We start from the raw sequence: 25,430 nt of genomic DNA on the forward strand, positions 1-25,430 counted from the left end.
AGGTACCTATCCAATGACCTTACTGTGTACTTAACGTGTGCTGAAGGCAAGTGCTCCACTCCCACAAAATGGAGGCAGATTAAACAATGAATAAAAGGTTTGGAAATTCCCTATGGATTTAGTGTCTGTATTCTAAGCAGCAATGTGGAAGTCCAGAACTTCATAAAGACTTGAAGCAAATACTGAGGTGAAACGTCCTACAAAGTGGTTATGTATGTTATACTTAGTTCAGAGGCCAGGAAGGGAGACTAGCTGGCCCTGTGGAATAGGATATGGCTCATGTTAACATGCCTTTTCTTCACTATCATCTGATCCTGAATGCATGGTCTACACCTACCACTCATTTCACATATGCCATTAAGAATTATCCACAGTAAGTGATATACAGGAAGGTTTGCTGTCATTTAGCGAGGCTGGCAGTATCAATGCTCCGAATTGCTCTGAGGTTAACTCAGAAATAAGTCCAAGCCAGTGGAATTAAGTGAAAGAAAATTCAGGCGTAACACTGGAGAATATATTTCAATAGTAACATCTGATTAATTTAAGTCTACCATGGGAAGCAGTGGATCATTTTATAAGTAACTAATGCAGAACTGAGATATCTTCGTGCATGACAAACGTATTGCAGTAAATACAGATGATCCTTAGTAATTGAGAGAATCTCTACCAAAAAAATTCTTCAGCCTCATCCTATTACCCACTCAAATTCATTTATATAGTAATTTTTTCAGCTCTAAACAAATTAACAGGCCTAACAAGAACAAATTCCAGTGATATTCACAAATAAACTGGCTCCTGTGAATTATATTTACAAACTGAGTGTTCTGTACGTTCTATTTTAAAACCAAGTAAGGTTGTGGTATTCTGAAACTGTGAATAAAGAACTTTAGAAGAACCATACACTCTATAACTTTTATCCTTAACCAAGAGTAATGATTCTTTTACAAAAGAATTTCAGTCTTTTACATCTACAACTTTTTACAATACATGAATATTATCAACAAGCTCTCACAATGAGAAGGATTTCCTCCAGCACATTCACTTAGATGCTCTCGGACAGTTTAGGGTAAGTATGGAGTAGCTTTTAACTCAACATAAATTACAGAAATGTCAAATGCCACATAAGAAGAAAACAAAAGCCTTTTCAGGTAAATTAAGAGGAGCTTGGCCATAACTAGAAACTTGTTTTTGCAAAGCCAGAACACAAACAAACTAAAAGCAAGCAATGACTGAAGATTTTGCAGTGGTCTGTAGGGCACGATTTTAATAAGTTTCACAGATATTCACAGGGAGGACATTCCATTGCAAAGTCATTTACTTACCAATGACAAGGCAGGAGTTAACAAACAATCCATGTATCTGCAGCCCTAGAAGACTTGTGGATCTATAAGATGAGAATCTCCGTGAGTTGCAAGGACAATCAGAGGAAAAATTAACTTTCCAAGACTAACATAAGGATAAGACAAAGTAACAAAAAAACCCACTCAGATTAAAGTTCTCCTGGCTTTAGACAGGAAGCCACACCTTAAGCAGATGATCAGAATGATAGGTTCTCCAGGCTGAGAAGGATCAAAATATGACGCATTATAGGAGCTGACCTTCCCAACATAGTCTTTAAATAAAAGAATCAGCAACCCCTTAGTGCTTCAAGATTCAGTTATGCAGGTTTATATATTATACAAGTATATATGACAAAAGTAGATCTGACAAAATATTTTGCTTATTAAATAAAAAAGCCCACTGTTAACCAGTCTGCCATGTCAAATGTATCTGGTCACAGCCAGTGCCCAGAAGCAGACAATTAAAAACAAGTTGTCCACCTACCGAAGAGCTCAGAGGCAAGTTAGCATTTATTTATCCGTTCTTCACGCACTGGTACTGAGGTCATTAGAATGCAGTAACTATGACACCATGCAATCTTGCCCGCATTTAGGTAACTAGTACATTTCATCAGTAGTTGCTGACCTTCCCTCACAACCTCTGTCCTTCATTTGGACTAACAGTTCCTCCATACCTAATCTTACTAGGCAAAAAAGAATTCTCCCCAGTTACAGTTCCCCCCCCCCTCAGTAAAAACAGAAAAAGCTCCTTTAAAAGGCAAAACTTTGATCATTTTCTTTTGAACCATATACAACCAACTTAACTGAGAGCTAGATGCTGAAGACAGCATCAATTTCCTATCTCAAGCTTAACTCAGTCAGCAGTGAATCCTAGTCCTATTTTATTAACAGTTGAACCTACCTCTACCATGAAAGAAAAGCATGGTTCTAGAAATTATTACCCTTAGGATGTGGGGTAAGTTTAAGACCTTGAGCCTGAGGCACTGGAAGCATACACAGCACTAGGAATTCGTCCATCCTTATGTCTCTATCTCTGCAATCATAACCTACATTTTTATGCCAGGAAAGAACCGAAAATTCTTTCTCCACAGCCCAAAACAAAGACCTAAAGAAAAAGCCAAATAATGCACACCCTTTCAAAGGGTCATGTGTGTCTTTCCTTCCAAGTTAAGACTTATCAACTGTTCAGTCACAGAATCAGCCAGGTTGTATTATTTAGCTGGTATTTTATTTAAATATCTGAAGTTTATTTTACATTCAACTTCTCTTATCTAAGAGAGTTTTAGTTTTGGCTTAGTATACCTGTGAAACATCAAGGCTCAAGTTATCATTTCAGAATGAATGTGCTAGTCTCTCGCATTGAAGAAAGCAGTTGTCCAGTTAGAAATGCCTCAACTTAAATCACAAATGCAGTTTGCTTCATTCCCACAAGCTCTGAGAATCTGAAAACTTAGGACTAACAGAATTTCAAGGTTCCTGAACATTTTCATGAAACAGAAAGAGCATGACCAAAACCAAGCATCAGACAGCACGTTCTTTCCATTCTGTCTTCCTTAAAAAAGGCAAAAGCAGAAGTAGTAGCAAACTGTTACAGTCACAAAGCTATATATACGCCTGCATTAGCGTATTTTAGAAGTTAGCAACGAATTCTGTGAGTGAGAAAAAGTGTTAAAAGTACACCAAAATTATTTCTGAAATAGAAAGTAGCAAATTAAACAAAAATCCACATACCTTTGCCTCTTCCCTCTGGACAGTGCAGACAAGCTGTCCTGGCTTCTTTGCACGGTGCATCGGAACCTTCATAAGCGTGACAAAAAAAGAGGGGGGAGGGAACTCCGAAGTCTGAGAGCGAAGGCTCCACCCCTGCACTTTACATGTTAAGGGCTCTCAGCTCACTGATCACAAAGCAGCTCTTACAGTCCTTATTCAAACAGTCCAGCTCCAGGGTAACAAGTTCAAAGTGGGAGGAGGCAAAAGGAATCAGAGGGTGGTAACAATCCTGAGCAGACGTTTCGTTCCTTTTACATCTGCAGAACCTGTTCTTCAGGTTGGAAACTGAAACATCTGCTTATTGCCGTGTTTGAAAGCTGCACGCCAAACCTCTTTATACTAACAGGTCTGCAGAGGTAAAACCATATTTAATAATGCACAGACAAGCAACATGTGGGAGGAGAAGTTAATCATTACTGTGCACTGAGTTTGTTTTACATTTTGGACTTCCTTATGTTAACGTCAGTGAAGCAAGTCACTCCCTTAGCAGGTCTGTTATAAGGAAAAGTAGAGAAGCATACAATGGAAACAAATTCTGCACAGGAATTTGTCTTGCAAAAGCTTAAGTAAAAGACAGCAGCTAGATTTTAAGAGATATGGCACTTTTCTGCAGTTGCCAATATCAATCACAATACAAAGCAGAAGAAACAGATTTTCCTTGCAGATCGCTGTGTAACGTTAGCCTGGTCTTGCTGCATGTGACGAAGAGAACAACTAGCCAGGTTAATCCCAGGCTGTTTTACCATGTCACTTCCAGCATCAGCTGAACCATCACACTGGTAAAGGATCATGGTGGGACAAGAATCTATATAATAATTCTCATGATAGAGAGTATTCAAGAGACATTCATCAGGTTAGTAGGCAGTATTTGAAAGGTTCTAGAGCCTCAGGTCCTTGAGGTGTGTATGGCACTATGCTTTTTAAGCTTAATATGCTTAACTGCTTAGTGTTAGATTAGGAAAAAGTGCTGGTTTATTATTTTGGCAAATATAGCACATATTTCTTCTCCTTACAAAAAATGCACTACTTATACAGTCTGCATTCAGATCAGCCACTTCTCTCATTCTAAATCTTTTAATTCATTGTTTTGGTTTTGCCAGAGGATGGAATCTATGGGAGAAGCGGGTTTGGCCTGGATCTACAAAGAATAATCCCAGCCTATATGAAATAATCCTAACTGTAGAACTTCCCTCTACTGCTTCCCAGTCCAAGAAGTAATTTTGTTGGGAAGTTTTTCAAGGGGGTTGTCTGTCCCCACACAGGAATGAATACCTACTCTTATTTGGTGGATTATATATTCCCCATTGTATGAAACAGTGTTGCATATAAATGTTGCACTATTCATTAGCCCAAATTCTATGCATAGCAAATTCTGTGAACGAAACAGAAAAATCTCCATGTAAATCAACACAGGGGGCTATATGCAGAAGATCTAAACTTTCTACACAGCAGAAAGATTTAAGAAATATAACAAAAGGAAAAAACCCAACATTTGCAAATACAGACTGATAAAACTTTCTTCAAGTGAGAGGTAAATGCCAGCTACGCTAACACACACAAACACTGCGCAGCATTGGAACAGAAGCCATTTCATGTCACATTCATGTGACTGTCAAGAAAAGATTACTTACATATCCATTTTCACAGAACATTTCAAAACCATTATTCTCCAAAAAGGAGTATGCAGACTCATAGGGAAGTGAGAAAATAGAAGGAAGGAGAAGCAAGGCATAATTCACTGAATCCTCCACACATCACAAAACATTTGCCAATTCAGGTTTCCTCCCTCAGACTTTTAAGAATTGTCCAGTGCTCCTCACTTCCACATCATCACTGAACAATATCATCTTTAGCATGCATATATACAGAACCTGAACTCACTACCAATGAGTTTCAGCCCCACTTCTAATCAGCAATCACAAGTCACTGCTCAAAGTACCACTTACAGTCCTTTTGTTCAGTAATTCCAGGTCCACAAAATAAAAACGACAAGTGGTTTCCTGCAACTTTCTCAGAGAAAGGGAAATTACCTGAAATATGCAGAATGAGCACAAGTTTGAGTCTAGACTGACACCTGCAGCACAACACTGGCCCTCAACAGGCAGTGTTTTTTATTCCCTTAAAAAAACTAGTTTCAGGAGAAGAAATTTTATCATACAACATATGGCAGCACAACTACCAAGACACTAACAGGAAGAACAAGAAAAAAAGTGACAGAAAGAATAAGTAAGGCAAAAGTGGAAGGCAGATCAACAAAGACACAAATTCCCCCAAGAGTTGGCAGGATTGAATGTTTAATATTAAATTATTTCACTTTGTTATTTCACAACTAACAGTCCTACCTAATGCTTTGAATTTTCTGTTGTTTTCATTTGCCTGTTTTGTATTTTCCCCTGAATATTCACACTTCTTAACTGTTACTTGTTTACAGAGAGCAAAATCATAGACTAGAAAACATTCCCTTAAGAAAGAACTACTAAAAGGAAAAAAGTCTGTCCACTCTTCAACTATGCAGAAGAGCAACTTCTTATCAGTAGCAAGGCTTTGTCCTGCAATAACAGTTAACTGTCCAAAAGCATATCAGAGTAGCTGTAACATGTATAGAAATAGTTTCCTTTTTCCTGAGAGCATTCAGGAACTTGTTAGGTTTAAAAATAAATATATTCAGGTACTTCATTTTTCTTATAAACATATTGACATATACACATAAAACTCCAGAGCACTTAAAAATATAACCCAACGTTGCACGGGCAAAAAAGACCTGTTCCGGGAGGCAGAATGCTGAATTAAGCTTATTTCCAATGCATTACTTTCTAGGTGTCCCATCACTTCTTTGTTTCTCAATTTGTCCCATCTCCTAAGAAGAGATAATGATATTGATTTATTATGTATTTTAGTGAGTCAAGAAAAACGAAGTATGGAAATATCATGACTGTTATACACACGTGCCAATGGAACTTCTCATATAAAACACAGCAGCTGCCTAAAAATTCACAGTGCTAGAAATCAAGAAACAAAGGATGTTTTTCTTTACTACAGTGATCAGTTACCACACACAAGAGGTGGCAAGGGAGGTCTATCCCTCTCTTACTTGTAACTTTCAGTGCAAGCAAGCAGCTAACTAAAAGAGAGGACAATTCTCCTCAATGGTATATACATTAAAGCTGTCTACCCAAAATGGAAAGACTATTTGGCATGACGTCATCTCCTCAGCTCAAAAAAAAAAGTATTTTATTTTCTAGATTTTGACAACTCTCCTTCTTTTGAGAGAACATATGTTCATTGCCATACTCAACAAAATCCCCACCCTTCAAAACAGCATAAACCAATTTAACTTTTAGAGTATAACAAAATCCATTTAATTTGTCAAGAATGGTGACATACAGAGAAGTTAAACACATGCTTTAACATTTGTGGGAACAGTCTTGGCAGCCTGGAACCCTAGGTAATTACGAACAGTTAAAGGGTAAATTCAAAAACATCAGTAAATAATTAATCACTTGACCCTATAAAATATTAATGCCAAGAACAGACAATGCACACAAAACCAAAGCAATTACCATGCAGCACTGAAAACTGCTTACAATTTGGATTTTCAGCTGTTACTAAGGTCAGTTTCAGTTTTCTACTACAAAAAGAAGGAATAGACCCTACAGTCAGTTATGCAGACTTCTACTGGACCCTAAGAATTCATTACATCATTCTTCTTACAGCTTTTGGATACACTTTGACTGTGCTGTTAAAAACAACTAACTCTACTAAATAGAAAGAGTATTATTTACCATACAATCTCCCAAAAATCCCAAATTTTAAAGGAATGAAAATCTGACCTTCCGAAGCCTGAACTTATCTTCAGCTTTATAAATGGTTTCCAGTCTAATAATTAAGTGCTCATCAGCCAGCATTTCAGCTTTGCAAAAAAAGTCTCTCGAGCTCTTCTTTAGTTTCTTGACCTGTAAACTGAGAAAACCGTATTTTTGCCCTTCAATAAAATGGCAGCAAACATGTACCCTGCACACTTAATAAAATAGGTATCTCATACAGAGCACAGATGAGAAATTATACCTAGCACTCCAATCAATTTCTCTAACATTTGATCACAACCAAGCAAATATCATTCTAAGCGAAGTCAGCATCTCCAACAAAGTACCACCATTTGCTCCTAACTCCCCCATATTTCTTATATTCCAATTTTCTCAGGTGCAACTGATTTAAAAGATATGAACCTCTGGATTGCTGAAGGAAATCCTAGGGCACAAGACAATGGAAATCCTACCTATCAGAGTCAGTAGAAAAAATAAACTATGATTAGGATACGCTTGCTATGCTGCCTATGTAATGTTGAAATAGCAACCAATAGTTTTGTGGTGAGAAAGTTACCAAGTCCTCCAATTTTAACCATTCTTCCCTTGCTTTGTATTTTTCTCAGCAACTGAGCTGTTGGACACACGAAAGAATGTGGAAATCATAGCTCTCACTTTTAAAAAAATAAAAACATATGGGAGTACAAGGGGAGTTGGAATTCTGAACAAAATCACCCAAAGACTGGCCAATTTGGTTTAGTTTAATATTTTTTTAAAATGCTGTAATTTAGGCTAGCAGCTTCAAGTTTCTTAACTTGGGCCATATCAGATCACTATGATATGTCCGGGTTTAAGTAGGAAGGGAACACTAGACGTAAAAATGTCACATTCTGTAATCCCCATTTCTCACGGGTTGTTTCCTTATGCAGGTGCTCCCCCTACTGTTTTACTAAATAAAATGTTAAGCTTTTCCTTAATTGCATGGATTTTATAGCAACACATTCAACAATCTGCAATTTCATTTATGTTATACACCCTTGATACAGTAGCAAATAAAAATTTGAGTTGCACCTGGAGCAAGGAGGGAGGGAATATGAATGCATCACTTACATAAAGCTGTGATGAATCTCAGTTATAATTTACAACTTTTGGTACAGTTCAATTAGAACTTTGATGTCACAAGCAGTGTTGCTAATAACAGACTACTGAAAACGAAAGGACTACAAAGTTCCAGTTTAGTTGTGTTTATGTTTGTCAGTAGGTAGCCTTTCTGCGCTGAGAAGAAAAAAAACAAGTACAAGCTCCAGCTCCTGTCACGTTAATATTGCAGTAACTCACTTGAAAGTAGCCTGTAAACTCTTCTGGAAAACATCTATTTCAACCTACCCGAAAGTAGTTTTGTCAAATAAATCAGTTACATGGCAGAACTTCCCCTTTGCTTCAGCATGTTAAAAAACTGGATTTATAACTCCATGGCATTAAAATCTGCTAAGGAAATGAAAAAAAACCCTGTTTTGACAAAAAGAAAGAATGCATCAGACTTCAAGATGCATACAGGTAGAAAACGTTTTCAGAATGATGCTACCTTTGTTTAAAAGGCCATTTTGTAGGGAGCAGAGGAAAAAAATTGGCTTTTTAAATACTGGTCACACCTGCAACAGCCACCTAGCGAGTAATGGGATTCTGGCTGTCTCCATCGAGAGGCCAGTAAACCTTATGACAAGAATCACAAGTCTTTAATTCCCTAAATAAATTAGCAACTAGACACAACATCAAGAGCAATGTGTAAGAAGCGCTGTTGAGTAAGATCTTAAAGCTCACGTTCAGTCATCTTTCTCCTTCTCCAAACCCCGCCTTTTACCAGTGATTCAGCCACAGAAGGACACCACGCAGCCGGCCCGCCGCGGCAGACGGGCGCTGGGGACAGGCACTACCGTGGCCCGGGACCCCCCAGCCCACACAGCGGGGCACCTGGCGGCGAGGGGCGGCGAAGGGCAGGCATACCGCCCCGCCAAGCCTTCCCGGCGGTTCGCGCCTCCAGCAGAGCGGCTGCGGGGAGCCCGGCCTCCAGCCTTCGCCTGGCCTACGCGATTTACCTCAGCCGGGGCACTACAGCCACCCCTCAGGCCACGCTCTGCGGCCGCGTTAGGAAGCGCGCTGGGCGCCCGCCCCCCCAAGGCGGGAAGGCCGGCAGGCGGCGGCCGCCGCAGCGCTGTGGGGCGGAGGGAAGCGGCTCCCGCCTCCTCCTCAGCCGGGCTGTGCGTCACGACGCACCACGCCGCCGCCGCGCGGAACCCGCCCCCCCGCGCGCGCCATGGCGCTGGCGGCCGCGGGCGCGGCGCAGCTGGTGCGCTGCGGGCAGAAGGACGAGCTGTACCGCAGCGGGCTGCGCAGCGGGGCCGGCGCCGCGCTGCACGGGCTGGCGGGTAACCGCGGGCGGGGGGTGGGGTGTGTGTCTGTCTGTCTGTCTGTCTATCTGTCTCTCAGCCGGGGCCGGCGCTGTGGCGGGAGGGGCTGCGGGGACACAGCCCGTGCTCCCGCACCCGCCCGTCGCGCCCCGCTGGGTCAGCGGGAGTTTCACCTGACTGCGGCAATCCGCATCCCCCAGGTGCCAAGAAGTGGCTGGAGTGGAGGAGGGAGGTGGAACTGCTCTCTGATGTCGCCTACTTCGTCCTTACCACCCTGTCGGGTAAGGGGCGCCCACTTGTCTTCGATGGGGGGTGGGGGGTGGGTGTTGGTTGCATTGGATTCTCTATAAATGCCTTTTATTATATACACAACCACTAAAATGTCAGAAGTTTGAGTTCAAATGCGGCAGTTTGTCAGCCCAGATTCTTTTACAAGAATGTGTAAGCTCTTTTTGAAAGGAATGGGTGCATGACACTGAAAAGCTATCCCTGCTTTAAGCCTAAAACCATTGCAGATGCTGATGCTGCAGATACCAATGTAAATGCAACTCTCCCCTCATTCAACATAAAAAAAAATGCAGCTCTTTCAGAAACTCCAAAACCCGATGGGTTCTGACCTGAGCAGCCTGCCACTGCTGCTCCACCACACAGAGAACAACACTGCAATTGCTGTCTTGACCCTGCACGTTTTCTGTTGCACGCATTATTTAGGTTATCAGACTCTGGGTGAAGAGTATGTGAACATTGTTCAAGTTGATTCAACCAAGAAAAGGGTACCTTCTTTCCTTCGACGGGCCATCTTCGTTTCCCTTCATGCTGTAGTGCCCTATTGCTTAGAAAAGGGGTTACTGCACCTGGAACACGAGTTGCAGGCAGAAGCTGATGAGTCCAGAATCTCGCAGAGCAACCCAGCACTTGGCTTATCCAGTAGGACCTTGATACGAAACTGGGTACAGAAACAAGTTGGGGAGCTTACAGAACAGCAGAAGAAAACGGTCTTACAAATAGTATATCTTCTTAAACAATGCATACCTTTGCTTCATCGGCTACATCTGGCAGTATTCTACATACGTGGCACTTTTTACCACCTGTCTAAAAGAATCGCAGGAATCACATACGTAAGTGGGCGTTATTTCTTGTTTGACATCCACTGCAGTATTTTGGCCTCTTCTGGGTAGCCACATGTGTAAAAGGGATATAGAATTTGGCTGTAACTGATCATAATATGGATTGTAATAGAGCAGACGGGGTGTGAGGGAACATTTCAGTATTATATAGAGGGCTTATGAGTCCCTGCAGTCAAAAGGTTATGGCTAATAAACGTGAATGCACTGGCAGGAGCGAATAACCTGTGTAACTTCAGAACACTATCTAGTCCAGTCTGTCTTCTACAAATACACAAAAAATTACAAGCAGCTTAATAAATCTATGGGAAATACTTAAATACTGATTTGAACAAAAATCAGTACACGTTTAGGTAGCATTTTTCCATATGAAGAGCTTAATTTCACATAGTCTTTTCAGTATCCGTCTCTCAAAATAAATAGCAGCCACTGGCCCAGAAATATGTATAGACACAACACTCCTCAACAATTCCCAGCATCAACGTGGAAAAAGAGGTGTCTGACTGTTTGCTCAGAGCTACACAACAAAACCAAACCGATGAAAGCACTAGTTTTGATGGACAGACAGACAGCTAGCTCAAGGCAACTGATCCTCACACAAACAGCAGTTAATTGTAGCCTGACTGAATGAGATGCATCCAGGACACATTACACCTCCCGAGAGACAGCTAAGGCCTAGAACATGTCAGTTTTGGGGATTCTCATTTCTGTCCAAAGTCAAGTTTATTGATGGGTGGGGGAGCAGAGTTTCATAGAAACACAGTAACAAAACATCTGTTTCTGTGAATTTTGCAGCTGCGTTTTGGAGGACTGCAAGGAGACGATCAGAGTATTCGATCAAGTTACAAGTTTCTTGGAGTAATTTCACTCTTCCATCTCCTTCTAACAATTGGTGTTCAGGCATACAGCTTCAAACAGAAACAGAGAGCCAGGCAGGAATGGAAACTACACCGCAACCTAGCTCATCAGAAGTATGATCATTTTTACTTCCTAGGAAAGAGGTGGAAGCAATGGTGGGAAATGTAATAGCTTTCATGAACAGGGAGAACACTGGAGCGCTACTTGAAATTAGAACCTGATGTAACAAACATTTGATGCATTCCTCACTGTTTTGAGCATCTCAGATTTCATGTTTTCATGTTTTTTGAGATCTTCATAAAAAGGGTTAATACTTGAAGATGGGGTTTACTTTAGGATTATGTTATCAAATATTTCTTACAAGCAGGCTAAAATAAAATGAAGTAATATATAATTATGTTAATTAGAAATGTGACCAAGGAAAAAACTACTGGGCGCCACTCCCACTGCACTTTGTGTCTGGAAGAACGGAGACACACAACAGCCACACCCTGTGGCCACCTGTTCTGCTGGGAATGCATCACAGAGTGGTGTAACACCAGAGTAAGTATAGAAGGACAAACAGAGCTGGAAGGGGTAAACGAGGTTCCTACTTGAAAATATTTGTCAGCCTGGGATGTTGCAATATTACCCTTTCTCTCAGTAAGGCTCCCAAAATCCCTGCATGAGAATTTACCAGGACCTATGTATTTTATTAGAACAGAATGACTATAGATACATAGATAAGGTAAATAATGTGAGCAGTTTTCTGTCTTAACCATCGAAATGCAACTGGACTACTGTGGAAGTCAGACATGGAGGGAGTTCCTTCATCTACAGACTTGGGCTATAATTCTGACTGCAAAGAAACAACAAAAATAATGTTCTGAAGCCACCCTCACCTGCTTTCCAGTAAAAAGGAATAAATAAGTTACAACCGAACCAAGCTAACTCTTACGTTACTGGTATTTTAAACTTGGATTTTGCTCTGGATTAACGAAATCCAACAGAATTTTCACCTGTTCAGGATTTTATAGACATTGTGGAATAAGACGCTGTGCATTTTTTTTTCTCTAGACTGAAAACTGCTTGCCAGAAAAAAAAAAAGAGGTCAAATCTTACTTAGAAATGATTGGCATGATTTACTTAACTTTTCCTACAGAGATACTAGTGTGGCTGTGGTGGAGCAGAATCAAGCAAATATAAATTGTCAGATAATTTCCCTAAGATCCAAAATCAATCTTGATGCTAAAACCAGTGTAGCCGAGACCTCTATTTAAATGCACCAAGATTATACCTATGCAAGCTGTTAAGTTCTACGATAGATACACCATTTGAAGACCCAAACTAGAATGCAGCTTTTGATGAGCTACTGCCTTCCTACCACAACCCTGCCACAAATCAGGAAATACCAAGAGACACATCAGATTCACTTGTAAAGAACTAGTTAATTTGCATCAGTCCTGCCTGCGTGCTGTCAGAAGCTGTGGTAGAAACTCATCTAGCAGCAGGGAAGGAGTGGTAATTACTGAATTACTCAGTTGTGTTTTCCAAGGTTGTGAAAAATAGGCGCTCCTCTTATTGGGTAATCAGATTCATTTAATCCTTTTTAAATAAGAGTAAAAAAAAAAAAAACAGTTTGCCTAATACAAATCACACTATGCACTCCTCCAGTTAGCATTTTTCAGCTTATCAGCTGTTTGTTTCTGAAAGAAAAAGGTAGTGGAGGCAGCAAACATTACGAAGTTTCAGCTGGACTTGCAAGTCCACCACACAGTGATGAAGAACTGAAAGTTACTGGGGGCTCCCTTCAGAGAAGGGTCTCGCTACCCTGGGAACGAGTGTAACTGAAGCAGGTACCTAAAGAGGGCCCCTTAAGCTGAAACTGTCCTGCTAGACTGTAACGGGGAGGGGCCAGAGCATTTTCTTAACCAGCAGCTATCAGGAGAAATGAGTGACTAGAGGAATAGTTCTTGTACGCAGATTTCCTACCACAGTGTTCAGAATATGATACTTGATGGAAAACAAATAATATTGCTGAATATCTGTAAGGCAATGATTAGCTCTTGAGTACTGCCACCTTATTAATCTGAAATTAAAAAGCAAAAAAACTTACTCCACTTTAAAATCAAGTACAGAAAAAAAAAATAAGAAAAAACCCACTGAAAGCTGGTAATTAGCAAGCAGATGCAAAATGGATTTATATCTACTGCTGAAAACTTCAGTTTGTTTTTTTATAGTTGCCAGCAGGAAGCTGCTGAAGCATCATGAACTGTTTGGTTAAAATAGTTTAGGTAAATGATCCTTTTGCAATGCAGCCTTATTCAAGCTTACTTGGTCCCTGATGTAGTTGGGCATCAATTTAAAAAAAATTGTTCTTGTAATTGAGAATGAAGATTAGTCCTCACTTCCTGTAACACCTCTGACTAGAAAATAAAGTAACATCAAATGAGTTGGCATAAGAAACTGCCTTGCTGACTCCTTGCTTAACATAACTTCAAATACCGTGGAGGCAATAGAAGTTTGAATGTGACAGCAGTAGAAGGCTACTGACAATTGCAGTTGCCAGTTTTCAATGCGAGTACTAGCTGACAACAGAGCTCTCTGTTAGAGGACATTTATTTTAGACCATTTTTTGCATTGCTGTCAACTCTAAAGCTGTACCAGACACACATACCTGTAGGTAGACTGTATTAAAAATGCTTACACAGTGGTATTTCAGATCTGAAAACATCCATTCACTATAACTGCATCTTTACCTTATTCTTTGCCTTAAAGGCTTGGTGGCTAATCTACTACTCAAAGGGTAGTTCAACGTCCATGGTGCAGGATTTTTTGTTTCAGATTCAGATACTTAAGCTTGTTTTTTCTTAACACTGACAACTGTTACTATTTTAGTCTTTTGGAGCATGCTGACCTAGTAGATCCTTTGACTCTCCTACTGGATTCACCAAGCAAAGATAGAGAAACTTAAAGAGAGTTCTGATTTAGAGAATTAAGAGTATCTTGTGACATGCATCAGTATCTTTAAATATTGCTTCTAGTGTACATGAATAAATGTTTCCTCACACTGGCTCTAATTGTAGCTTCTTCTGATTCTACCAGTTAGCAAAATTAACTGAAGTAGCAGTATTGCCACCAACATTAAAAAATAAACACACACCCCTCCCCACAAAAGAACTGTTAAGAATCCATCCAGTTTTTAGGCATCCCTATAACCTCAAATTGCTCTCTAAATTGGGCTAGCTTAGAGTATTTTGCGTGGTTAAGCTTGCATCACAAACTGGACTGAAAAAATAGGGTTTTAATTATGGATGCTAATTATTTTCTAGAAGTAGCTAAGCAGTTATATTTGGATTTTTTGAAACTTTTAAATAGAGCAATTCAGTATGTCTAATTTTTATTTTTTTTTTGTAGACAGAATGTCCACTGTGCAGAGAGAAGTTTCATCCTCAGAAACTGATCTACCTGCGTCACTATCAACTGTAAAGGAAAAGATCTATTCTCTTTCATGACAAGGACCTCAGCTCTCATACCCTTTATAAAGTTGTCACACAGCTTGAGTTAGTCCAAGAAAAAGACTTTATTATAAAACTGGTAACTGCCTGTGCAAGGTGAGGTGGTGCTTCATTCCTGTTTTACAGAATCTATTCCTGCCTCTACCCTTCTGTTTCTTCTAACATGGTTCTCAACCACAATAAAAATGTCTTTCTAAAAAAAAATCCTTAACACAAATGTAGTAGTTTTCTTCACTTTGGGCAATTAAAAATTTAAATCAGATTCTTATTCTCTAAATATGTGTAGGTAATGAGTCTTCCAACCTTTCACAGCATGCATAAGGTATCGGTAAAATTCTGCAATTTGTAAGACTCCCTTTCTCCTGTAACATAATAACAAGTCCATGCTGTAGACTTCAGGGGAAAAGGACAAAAACTACAAATCTGTGTACAGCTTAACTGCACTTGAAGTTGGGATGATAAACCTATGTTATGTACCACTGTTTTCGTAACAAGGTTAACAATAAAGCAGGTTTCCTTGATTTGACAAACTGAATTTCCCTTAGATCAACAGAAGCAACAAATGCAAACCCATAGTAATGCGGACTACTTTGCACACTGATCAATTAACATTCAGCTTCCAAACTCAAAACTCTTCTATCACTATTAGATATCAAGACTTTTCATCAAGTATTCTAGACATTTAGACTACAGCAACGTAACAAGCATTATTTCAAAAAAGCTCTAGTATGTATACTGATAAAACCTAAGCTCAACTTTAAAAAGTGTTAGTTTTATAACACAGCGTAAGTTTTACCTGTTTGACATTTTCTACAGTCTTAAGACAGATAGGGAAGAACCTGACTTCAGCCACAAGACCCCCTACACTCTTTATGGGAATAAGCGTTGTTTATAGTTAAGCCAATATTTTAAGAGTATAAAGGAGGAGGGATTCAGCAGCATCACCTCATCAAGGTTTATTCCCAGAAGTTATTATTACTTCAGTTATACGAGCATTTGGAGCAGCAGGGAAAAAGAAGGTTGTTAATTGTTAACATACCTTGTCATTCTTGCATGATAAAAAATGTACAAGATTAATTAATTCATATTATTTAAATACAGATGGGAAGAAAATGCCAGATGATCCACTCTGGGGATCATGAATTACAGTTTCAATAAATCTTTCACAAATGGCACTGAATATGGACTTGGGGTGGCAGTGGGGGGAGGTGTGCTACAGTAAGAGCACTTAAATTAAGATAGTTATTTGTACTGCAAAGATCCCGGTTGGTAGTTAACAATTACATCTTCAAGCATTATCATAAAAAGCCCAACAAAATTAGTTTTAACTTTTCATCGTATCTATGAATGGAGTAAAAAATAGTTGCTGGTAACTATGCAAACACTTCATCATTACAGTACAAAAGTGGTTTTCAGAACTGCAATACCATCCCTTTCTTATACCAGAAAACTTTCAGGCATCCCTCAGCTATTTAACAGTCAAGGCAACAGTGGAAGAAGAACGGTCCATGAATCAAACCATGACTACCTAAGGAAATCACTGTCTGATTCCTTACTAAGAAAACAGTAAGGAAAAACATTTAGTTGCATGTAAAAACAAACAGGAAGCAATCAATCACTGGGAAGTATCTGTGAAGTTGCCAAGTCAAGTTTTTCATGCATTCTACAGGGGTAATTTATTTTTAGCACTTGAAAGTGATAAAAATAGAGCAAAGTTTAACAAAATGCCATCAAACTTTTCTGGCCGTTGCACACCAAGAGTCAGCTAGGGAACTGTACTGGTGTCCCAACACCATCTACATTCCCTCTTGGAAAACTGGTAATCCCACTCAATGTGGAGCATCTATGCCTACCTAAGAATGAAAAAGCATTAATTTCAAGTTGCCACTAAAGTCTGAAATTAAAAGGAGGTAAAAATGCCTGATTTGCAGTGGACATTGTTAACACTCTCTTGTTTAGGAGTCATCCCAGCTGCTAGTTTTAATAAAAATAACTATTATAAACATGGTATTTGCCTCCCTGATTTGCATTCAGAAACTCCAGCAAACCTGAAGACAGCTTCTCCAAGTCAGAGCTTTCAGAATTTTACACAACAAAACTGCACGCATCCATGACTGGTACTTTTACAAGGCCTTTTCTGGACACTCTGTTTCCATAATTTAGAATTTGACATTACTAGTTTCCACACTTGCTAATAAAACAAACATGCAAACAAGCAAAAAACCAACAATTCAATGTGAACTAAAACTACCTGTCATCTTCCTAGGATTACTGGAGGCTGAATTCCAGAGCTCCATAATGACTTCATTTGACAAAATCAGATGAAAGGGTTCCTACATACATTTTCCAGTTAGGTGTTTGCTGAAGCTGCCACTATCCTCCATTCAGAATCTTCAAAGAGCTAATCTTTTCCTACTTTCTGCAACTGAATGCTCCCTGAAGAGTTGAAAAAGGCATTGCATGGAGATAAATCGAGGGTAACCATTACTGAAAAGGAGTCATAAATACTGTTAGATCAATGTATGTATATAAAGATAGAGAACAAGTAAAGGGGGACACTGTCTTTTAATAAACTTTGGAATTAAAAAGTCACTTAATAAAACTGCAGTTGTATCACATGAAAAACTTTACATGCAGGTCATTTATCTCTGATTTTTTTTTTTTATTATTTTTCCCCATAGAAAATGAAAAGTTGTGTTAAAACCCACACAGTTTCTCTGCTGTGGCCAGTTCGGGCATATTCTGAAAGGACTGCACATCTTAAATTAATAAAAAAAAACCCTTAATAATGAAGAAAGCTCCAACTAACAACAATTAAAATATATATTTTTATAATTTCAGGTCCTTAAAGGAAGTTGCGATAGAGTCTGAACAAAATTTTGAGTCATCATGAAAAAGCCCGATTTTAGCATCTGCTAGGAGATGTAATGGTGAAACTGGCATTAAAACCCAACACAAATGAGTAACTTTAGAAGCTATATGAGTATTTTTTCCCTAGTGCAAAACCCACAATTTAGTAGATTTCTTATTTCTATCTATATTTGTTTGGTTATAATTCAGTAATACCATGCATTTACGAAACTGGCTTAAGTTCTGCATCTATTTAGATCTACTGAATTTTTCTATGAAAATAGCACATGGCCATGAAGCAGAAAACAGCATCATGTGTGCCATCTGACATTTTTCCTCCACATACGTGCACAGCACTTCAGGGTGATACTGAGCAGGATAACCATGTAAAAATATCCAACTAAGCCATTAATCTCCCCAGTGCAATGGACCTTGAAAGAAATGCATAATCCCAAATCCATGGGATTATCCAAAGTTTCTCCAACTTCTTACAAAAGATAATAAACTCAATGCAATTTGGTTAGAATGCCAGTTTCTTCAAGAAACTGATATTTCAGATAAAAATAGCAAGATCCTCTTAAAATGAAAATTCAACTGCTTTGTCACCACTCTTGTTAATCGTTTTTATGAAGAAAAAAGGCATTGTTACAATGGCTCAAAAATCGTTCCTTTAGTTAGAAGTAGAATTGGTCAACAGGTTGATTGCATCTTCTAGCTAGCAAAGGTCTTTCCCACATCATCCTTCCCTTTGTATTTCCTCTTGCCATGTGTGAAGGGTATATATCTGTATTTTATCATGTGCTGTAAAGAGAAAAGATCCATTTTTGAGGCAAGAAACATAATATTTACAAGTGTTTTATAATACAGATTGTAAATTACAGAATCCTCTAGAAAGACAGTTCTTCAGTATTGTAAACGTAATGAAATACCTAATTATACATCAGTTTACATGTAAACAGGAGTATGCGCCCAATCTTACAAATCTCCAGTTTGGGTATACCCAACAACTTGCACAATACGGTGAAGATTACTGGTTGGGGGATCACAGGAAACCGGAGAGAGCATAGAGGTATTAATTCTTTACTACCCTCATATCTTTCATTTACAACTTTGAATAACAGTACTTATCCAAAATTCTGAAAGTCTGGGGAAAAAAAATTGGTTCTCTTTGTAAAATGCCAACAAGCCCTAAGTAATTTGTTAAAAATGGTCTGAATGACTTGGCTATGCTCTTCTTCCCCTTCTCTCCATCTACTTTCTCACACCAACTTGTCAGAACTTCCCTTTTCACCCATCAGAGATCCTACAAGACCTCTTCATTAAAAACAGCCATAGTTAAGAAAGGAAGTGGATGAGAAATTACAAGACTCATCCCTGCATAAAAACCAGCTATTGAATTCTAAGATCAAAACCTTTTGAAAGCAAGCATAAAATTTTGTGATGCAGTGTATGATGGCTTCTTCCGCCACCTATTTTTGTTTCCCACTGTCAATATTTGCTCAAATTTGTTCAAGAGTTGCAAATAAGCAACTCTTGAACTAATGTTCAAGTATTAGCTGTTCAAGATCCTCTAGTAAAAGAGCTGTGTGCAATATATTTAATACCTCTGAAGTGCTCAACCGGATGGCCAGTTTGGAACAATACTGTAAGTTCTGACATCAAAAATGCTACTGTCTGTTCTTGGCAACTTACCTTGATTTGCCTCTTCATAGTGATACAAAATAGCATAATGAAGTACATCACAAGGATTGGCCAAAAAACAGGAACGTTGAAAGCCTCAAAGAATGTACATGCCATAGCAACCAGGATTCCTTTAGTGGCAGAGTGCCTTAAAAATAATACTAAAAATTAATCCTTCAACCCCAGCTACCAATAATTTGATGCAGATATTTATATTTTTAAATATATAACAAATATATAAATATAAAATATATTTAAAAACAGAGCACAGGCTGACTGATCCACTCACCAGAATTTAAACTCTGGAAGCCTCCTAATGAAAGGCCGAAATTCTTCATTTTGCCTTGTAGGTAAGGAAGGACCATCATCTGAAAAAAAGAGGGGAAAAAAAAAACCAAACCACAAACCCCCTCACACTAATTTTCCACACTGTTTGGACTCCAAGGTTTTTTTTACTTTTTATCTTTAAAAAAAAAAAAAAAAAAGGAAAACTTTTCACTGTTATACATAGATTCCAGTCACAGTGGCTGTTATATTATAACTTGACATTGATTTCCCAAGAGAAAATAGGTAACAGAAATGAATGCCAAGTTGCTTGAGTTACTATGAGGAGAACTTAAGTCACACGAACCTTTCAAAAACATATAAAACTAATACAATATGGAATGTGTTCCAAGTCCTGAAATAAAACCCAACAAATTTTATAGTAATTCCTGATGTCACATTGTAAAGATTTTTTGCAAGTCTAAAAATACAATGTCATGCTAAAATTGCACATCTTCACACTACTGTATCAGACAAAAAAACCCTGGAAGTTTAACCAAGTTCAAAATTATCACAAAATAAACTAGTCACCATACCTGAATCTTCCATTAAAGAGGGGTCTACCTTTGGCGACAAGAAAGCTATAAAGAGATTTAGATGGTAGATTCCCAAGGCATATGTCACAATGTACCAACCCTGAAGCAGAGAAGAAAAAAGAGCCAAGATTTAAGTCTTCTTGAAAACCATTTCAAGGTACTAATTTTTCAACAAGATTAAACCACCTTTTTGCTTCCTTGAGAAGTGCTCTTCTACATCCTCACATTAACATGAAAAGTTTTCTGGACTTGTTAAAAAAACACCACTAAAGATTCTTGCTGTATAAAATAAGCATTCTGACTCTATGAAAAGATGAAGTCACCTTTACTAATCTATTTATTTATGTACTGACAGATAACATGTAACAGTTCTCATTTAAAGCTACCTAATTACGGACTAAACTTACTGAAATACAAATAAGCAAGATGGAAAACATGTAGCTTGAAAAGGCTAATAGAGTTTAATTTTATTTTTTTTACGGTATCCTACTGTAAGCCTAATACATCAATCAAAACAAGCCTTAGAACACTACAGGAGCACAAATCTCTCATGTATTGATGGATTTAATATGAAAGCTTTTCTCAGGCATCCAGTCGGTATGTTCAAGGTCTCTACATATAAAAGCAGCATAAAGGTAGTAAACAATATAAAACCATCACTTTTTTCAGTCATCTTTGCAGGCTTCAGTCTGTTAAATGTTCCTACCACTACCACCTGTACAGCTTTCACATTCAATCTGTAACCTTAACCGTTCTTAACTGAAGACTGGCATGAACTAGAGACATCCGATTAGTGGAGAAACAGTCTGCTGCTGGCCTGCAGTGATAAAAATGCTGAAAAAGCAATTCATTATGTTTGCGTGACAGCAGGTAACCACTGGCTCCCAAAAATGCTGTTACACAGCTTTAGTATTAAAGTAAAAACCTAACTGCAACAGAACTTTGAATTCATTCATTCTCCATTCTGAAGCAGTAAGTTTAACACCAACAAGATGTGCTCTTTCTTCAGACTATCTTAATTTACCATCTACTGTGTGCTAAATGATACTGTATGAAATTCCAAAGTAATACCATACTTCAAAAACACTCTTACACAGAAAATGGAACAGTAATGATATCTAAAGCTACTTTAGCAGTAAATCCAGTTTTCTTACCTGCAGTAAATAAACTCTAATCATGTAGATAAAACTCAGACCCAAAGTTACGATCCATCGCACTGCAGTATATGGAGTAGATTTGTCTAACCAGGACTGGTAGATCTAGGAAGAAATATAAAGTGTACATCTGTAAAATACATGATGCACAATGAATAGTTTATTACAGGGTAGCATTAGAAATAGTAAGCATTTGTGAAGAGTATTTTGGGAAGGTGAGCAACGTGAAACATTTGTATTCTTTATTACAAATAAACTGATTTAAACAAACATACTTAAAAGCATTTGAAAAGTTCCGTATTTTTACAAAGGCAAAAAGAAATAATCTCCTAATGCCTGGGGCATCATAAAGCAATTTTATTTTTCAATATTCTACGTAAGTTTCCTTTCCTTCAGATGAATGACATGAAATCTGAAGTCACTCCTCATTTTTGACAATACCAACGTATTTTCACTTCCCAATGCCACATATATGTCTAATAAATATTCCATTAAGCTATGTATTATAACATGTTATCTATTTTTTAAAGGCTTCAAAAGAAATCTTTTGTACAGATTGTAGTATTTCAACAACTTATCAAAAAAGTAATGAGTTTAGGAAGTTGCACTGAGACCTATTTCTAATGGAGTCAGAAAAACCCTGCAGAAAACCAACCTGTCCGAGTCTTGAGAAAAATCTATAGACCACAGAAGGCTTTCCATGCACAGACTCACCAATACTGTCCCCTTCTGACATGGTTGCTGTGGAAACAAAATATGATACATAGGTAACATTTAAAACAAAAACCTAAGCTCAGAGAACCTTTACTGTACGTTATCTGAACCAGCATTTGGAGATGATACTCTTTTGGATAGCCCTGTTTGATCCAAATTATATTTAATCAAGTATTCTTAAAAAGAGGACATTTAATCCAAAATAAATTAATTTGTAACAGATACTGTCAAGAAAGCAAAGAACAGGATATTTTACAAAGGCAAGAGAAGATCCAATCAATTTTAGGGAGGGGAAAAAAAGTCTATACAAAAGTGCAGGAATAAGCCTTGTTAGATATCTTCACCTTGATAAGGCAGGAGCTGACTTATAACATCTAAGCATTGAGATATGAACTGCAGCACCACCCTCCTGTCACCTCAGTTTCTAAAGGCAAAGAACAAAGCCAAAATAAATCTTTTTTAAATACTAAGCAACTAGACAGTGAGGAAGTTTAAATTCAAAACTCGGTCCACCAGTGGTTACAGTCAAAAAACTCTACCGTAAGTACCTAAACTAAATCCCTGCCCACTACTAGAATTACTCATTGAGTTTATCTATCTCTTGAACACGAAGAGCAGTCACAGAAAAGTTTTGTGCATGAGCAAAACTGTACAGTAAGAGGGCCAATATCCTGAACTCAGTTAAAAAAATTAACCAAGGACATTATTTTCTAGTACATGATTCTGCTACCAATTTAAGATCTTTATTTTTCTTTTCAGTTAAGCTCAACTAAGTTTTACAGTTCACTTCAAGATATAAAACAAACAAAATAAAATGGATTCTAAACAGAAACATTTTTGCCACATCACCAGCAGCAATCCCTGACACTACTTCCTGGAGTCCTCATCTGTGGGTGGGACTACATAACCCTGGGATAGTGGGAGTACTTTCAGCCCCATATAAATATCTCAAGAGCCTCAGAGGATAATAAAGATATATGAAACATTTACTAAATCAGAAAAATGTAAATTCTCTTAGAAGGTGCAATACAGCGACTGCTGCAAAAAATAATTTGAGACCAAGGACAATCTAGGGAGGCACAGAACCTTAAAGTTGTGTATTTTTGCAGTAAATATCTGAAATTTAAATCTTCTGGAGTAATCAGCAAGTAGAAAAAAGGAGTCCTGTTAGACTTGAAAAGAGAAATGGAATCATTATGAGGCTTCAGGAGCTGCAGTCCACTTGAATTCAAGCTATAGCTAAAAAGAAAAAAAATGTAATAGAAATTCATACAATATAGCCTACTTCTTTACAGGCAAAAGGAAGAATTACTATTCTTCCCATTCACTGCACTGCAGAAGAAAGAAGTTACTCAGCATTATTAGCTGAGCATAACTTCATGCTTTGTTCCGAGTTGTTTTAAAATGTCCTGAAGTATAAAGTCATAACAAAAAGATAGCCATTCAGGTCAGAGAGCCATTCTATAAAGATCACAATCATAAAAACTCATATTCTCAAAATTAATTTTACAGATACATCTGTAGCAAATAGAAGCAATAAGCAGACCTAACCTTATAATCTTGTAAACGTGAGCCTATGCAGATCAAGTGAAGAATCATGTATGTAAAGCTACTGATGGCTTTATGATGGAGTAGGCATTTGTGATTATGTATGACTGTTATACACACAGTTCTTCCACAGCAGACCAAGAAATACAGCCAACACTGCTTTACTGAAAAAAACCCTCTCACTGGCTCTGTTTAAGTAGCATAGACTGATGTATAACACATGACATAGTTTAGAATTTAAGTTAATATTTCTTGTCACATTAAAACTTTTCTGAAAGAGCACCTGTAACTAGACAATTATCAAGAAAAGCAATCTTAGGCATTGCTTTGCAAATAGTTTACAGTGAAGACAAGTCAGATCTCACTAGCAATCCTTTCACAACATAATGTAAGGTTTTACTCTTCAGCACGAGTTATAACCCTTTAGCCACTTCAGTAAAGCCCATAATCAGAAAGATATACAAGGATTAACATAACAAACAACTGGTTTGCTACAAGCAGTATACAGACTGCTACTAAAACTCAACCATACCAAGCAGGCAAATGCATGACCTTCAACAATTATGCTTTGTACCACGACTGTTATGGTAATATCAGTGCAAATACCAGTGCACAGCTGGTTCTTAAAAATGACAGGACCTGGGGCAGCAAAGGCCTTTAACTCCTCCCTCCATCACCAGGTACGGAGAGGCACAGAGTTCTCAGACAACTCCCTGATCGTTCCATCACTAAATTAGAATCCAAATGAAGCAGATAACCAGCAAAAACACATTCCTGCTCATCCAAGTTGCCTTATCGTGTAGAGGAAACATCTTTGAAGAGAGAGCAACACACTCAAGTGATTTATTTGTAACGGTGCATGGACAACCACAGGAGAACAGCTCACTGGTTGTGCAAACTAGGGGGGTTTTAACGCTAAAAAAAAGGCTAAAAAATAAAGCAGCAGTTTTAATGTCCTGCGTTGCAGCAGCACCCTGGGCGTCAGAGGCTTACGGCAGCCCCACGGGCTGCGGGCCCGGCGCTGCCCGCCCTCACCCGGACAGGGGGTGCGCTGCGGCCGGGCCGGGCCCCCCGCGGCCCCGGAGCGCGCAAGGCCGGCGCGGAGCCTAGGAGCGCAGCCCGGGAGCGGCCCCCGCGGCGGCAGCGGGGCGCCCTGAGGTGAGGAGCGCCCGGGAGCGGCGCCGTGACGAGAGGGACGCGAGCCCCCGGCCGGCCGGCCCGGCGGCGGCACGGCCCGCAGCAGCGCCTAGGCCGCGGCGGTGGGCACCCAGCGCGCCGGAGCCCCCGCGCTGCCGGAGGGACCCCTCGCTCGGGGGAGCCTCCCGCCCCGGGGCTGACACCTGCTCCCACCCCTCCAGCCCCGGGCTCCGGCCGGGCCGCAGGCGCCGGCGCGGGGCAGCAGCTACTCACAGGCGGCCAAGCCGGGCCCTTCCTTCCGCTCCCCCTCCCCCCGCTTCCACAAACCCAATATGGCGCCACCGGCGGGGAGGGGGCGGGAGCCGCTTCTGCTTCCGGGCCGGGAGGGGCGGGGGGAGGCAGGCGGCGGTGCGTGTGAGGGCGGGCCGGGCAGCGCCGCGTCGCGCCGCGCCATGCCATGCCATGCCATGCCATGCCATGCCATGCCATGCCATGCCATGCCATACCTTACCGTGCTCGGGGCGGGGGCAGGGGCAGGTGCGGCGGAGGGAGCGTTCCCTCAGGCCTGCCGGCGGCCTGCAGCCAGCGGGGACCTGCTCTGCGCGGCCGGTGGCGGGGCGGGGCGCGGCGGGTGGCGCAGGTGCAGCCTTGCTGCCGTGCAGCCGGTGGCGGCGGCCTAGGCCGTGA

The 25,430-nt window shown here is 39.7% G+C and overlaps 3 protein-coding genes across 13 annotated transcripts in view; 1 reads left to right on the forward strand and 2 right to left on the reverse strand.

The window, feature by feature from the left end:
• The window catches only part of PLCH2 (phospholipase C eta 2), a 121,732-nt gene extending 112,624 nt beyond the window's left edge, over positions 1–9,108 (reverse strand). For 3 of the 9 annotated variants that reach the window (XM_037381431.1, XM_037381432.1, XM_037381429.1), the window contains exons 1-4: positions 9,010–9,106; positions 6,941–7,070; positions 3,072–5,967; positions 1,323–1,384 (exon numbers count right to left, since the gene is read on the reverse strand). The gene's annotated coding sequence lies outside the window, so the exon portion shown is untranslated. Of the gene's footprint in view, positions 1–1,322; positions 3,035–3,071; positions 5,968–6,940; positions 7,071–8,251; positions 8,423–8,734; positions 8,987–9,009 lie in introns of those variants that run through there. The other 6 variants (XM_037381434.1, XM_037381433.1, XM_037381449.1 and 3 more) reach the window with 6 other exon arrangements.
• Positions 9,109–9,202: 94 nt separating this feature from the next.
• On the forward strand, positions 9,203–16,808 carry PEX10 (peroxisomal biogenesis factor 10). The gene is made up of 6 exons (XM_037381459.1): positions 9,203–9,339; positions 9,522–9,602; positions 10,033–10,439; positions 11,241–11,416; positions 11,711–11,846; positions 14,700–16,808. The coding sequence occupies exons 1-6, from the start codon at positions 9,228–9,230 to the stop codon at positions 14,769–14,771; spliced, it is 984 nt and encodes a 327-aa protein (XP_037237356.1). The 5' UTR covers positions 9,203–9,227; the 3' UTR covers positions 14,772–16,808.
• Positions 16,809–17,346: 538 nt separating this feature from the next.
• RER1 (retention in endoplasmic reticulum sorting receptor 1) lies at positions 17,347–25,344 on the reverse strand. Of its 3 annotated transcripts, XM_037381461.1 has the most exons (8): positions 25,017–25,105; positions 22,403–22,482; positions 22,000–22,085; positions 21,345–21,449; positions 20,191–20,290; positions 19,620–19,698; positions 19,343–19,478; positions 17,347–18,451 (listed from the first exon to the last, which is right to left on the reverse strand). In XM_037381461.1, the coding sequence occupies exons 3-8, from the start codon at positions 22,078–22,080 to the stop codon at positions 18,362–18,364; spliced, it is 591 nt and encodes a 196-aa protein (XP_037237358.1). In that variant the 5' UTR covers positions 22,081–22,085; positions 22,403–22,482; positions 25,017–25,105; the 3' UTR covers positions 17,347–18,361. The 3 variants fall into 3 exon arrangements, with proteins under 3 accessions (XP_037237358.1, XP_037237359.1, XP_037237357.1); XM_037381462.1 differs by lacking the exons at positions 22,403–22,482; positions 25,017–25,105 and adding an exon at positions 25,255–25,344 and having other exon boundaries at positions 17,439–18,451; XM_037381460.1 differs by lacking the exon at positions 22,403–22,482 and having other exon boundaries at positions 17,439–18,451; positions 25,017–25,120.
• Positions 25,345–25,430: the final 86 nt, after the last annotated feature.

The sequence above is a fragment of the Falco rusticolus genome, chromosome 3, assembly GCF_015220075.1.
Source record: "Falco rusticolus isolate bFalRus1 chromosome 3, bFalRus1.pri, whole genome shotgun sequence".
Lineage (NCBI taxonomy): Eukaryota > Metazoa > Chordata > Aves > Falconiformes > Falconidae > Falco > Falco rusticolus.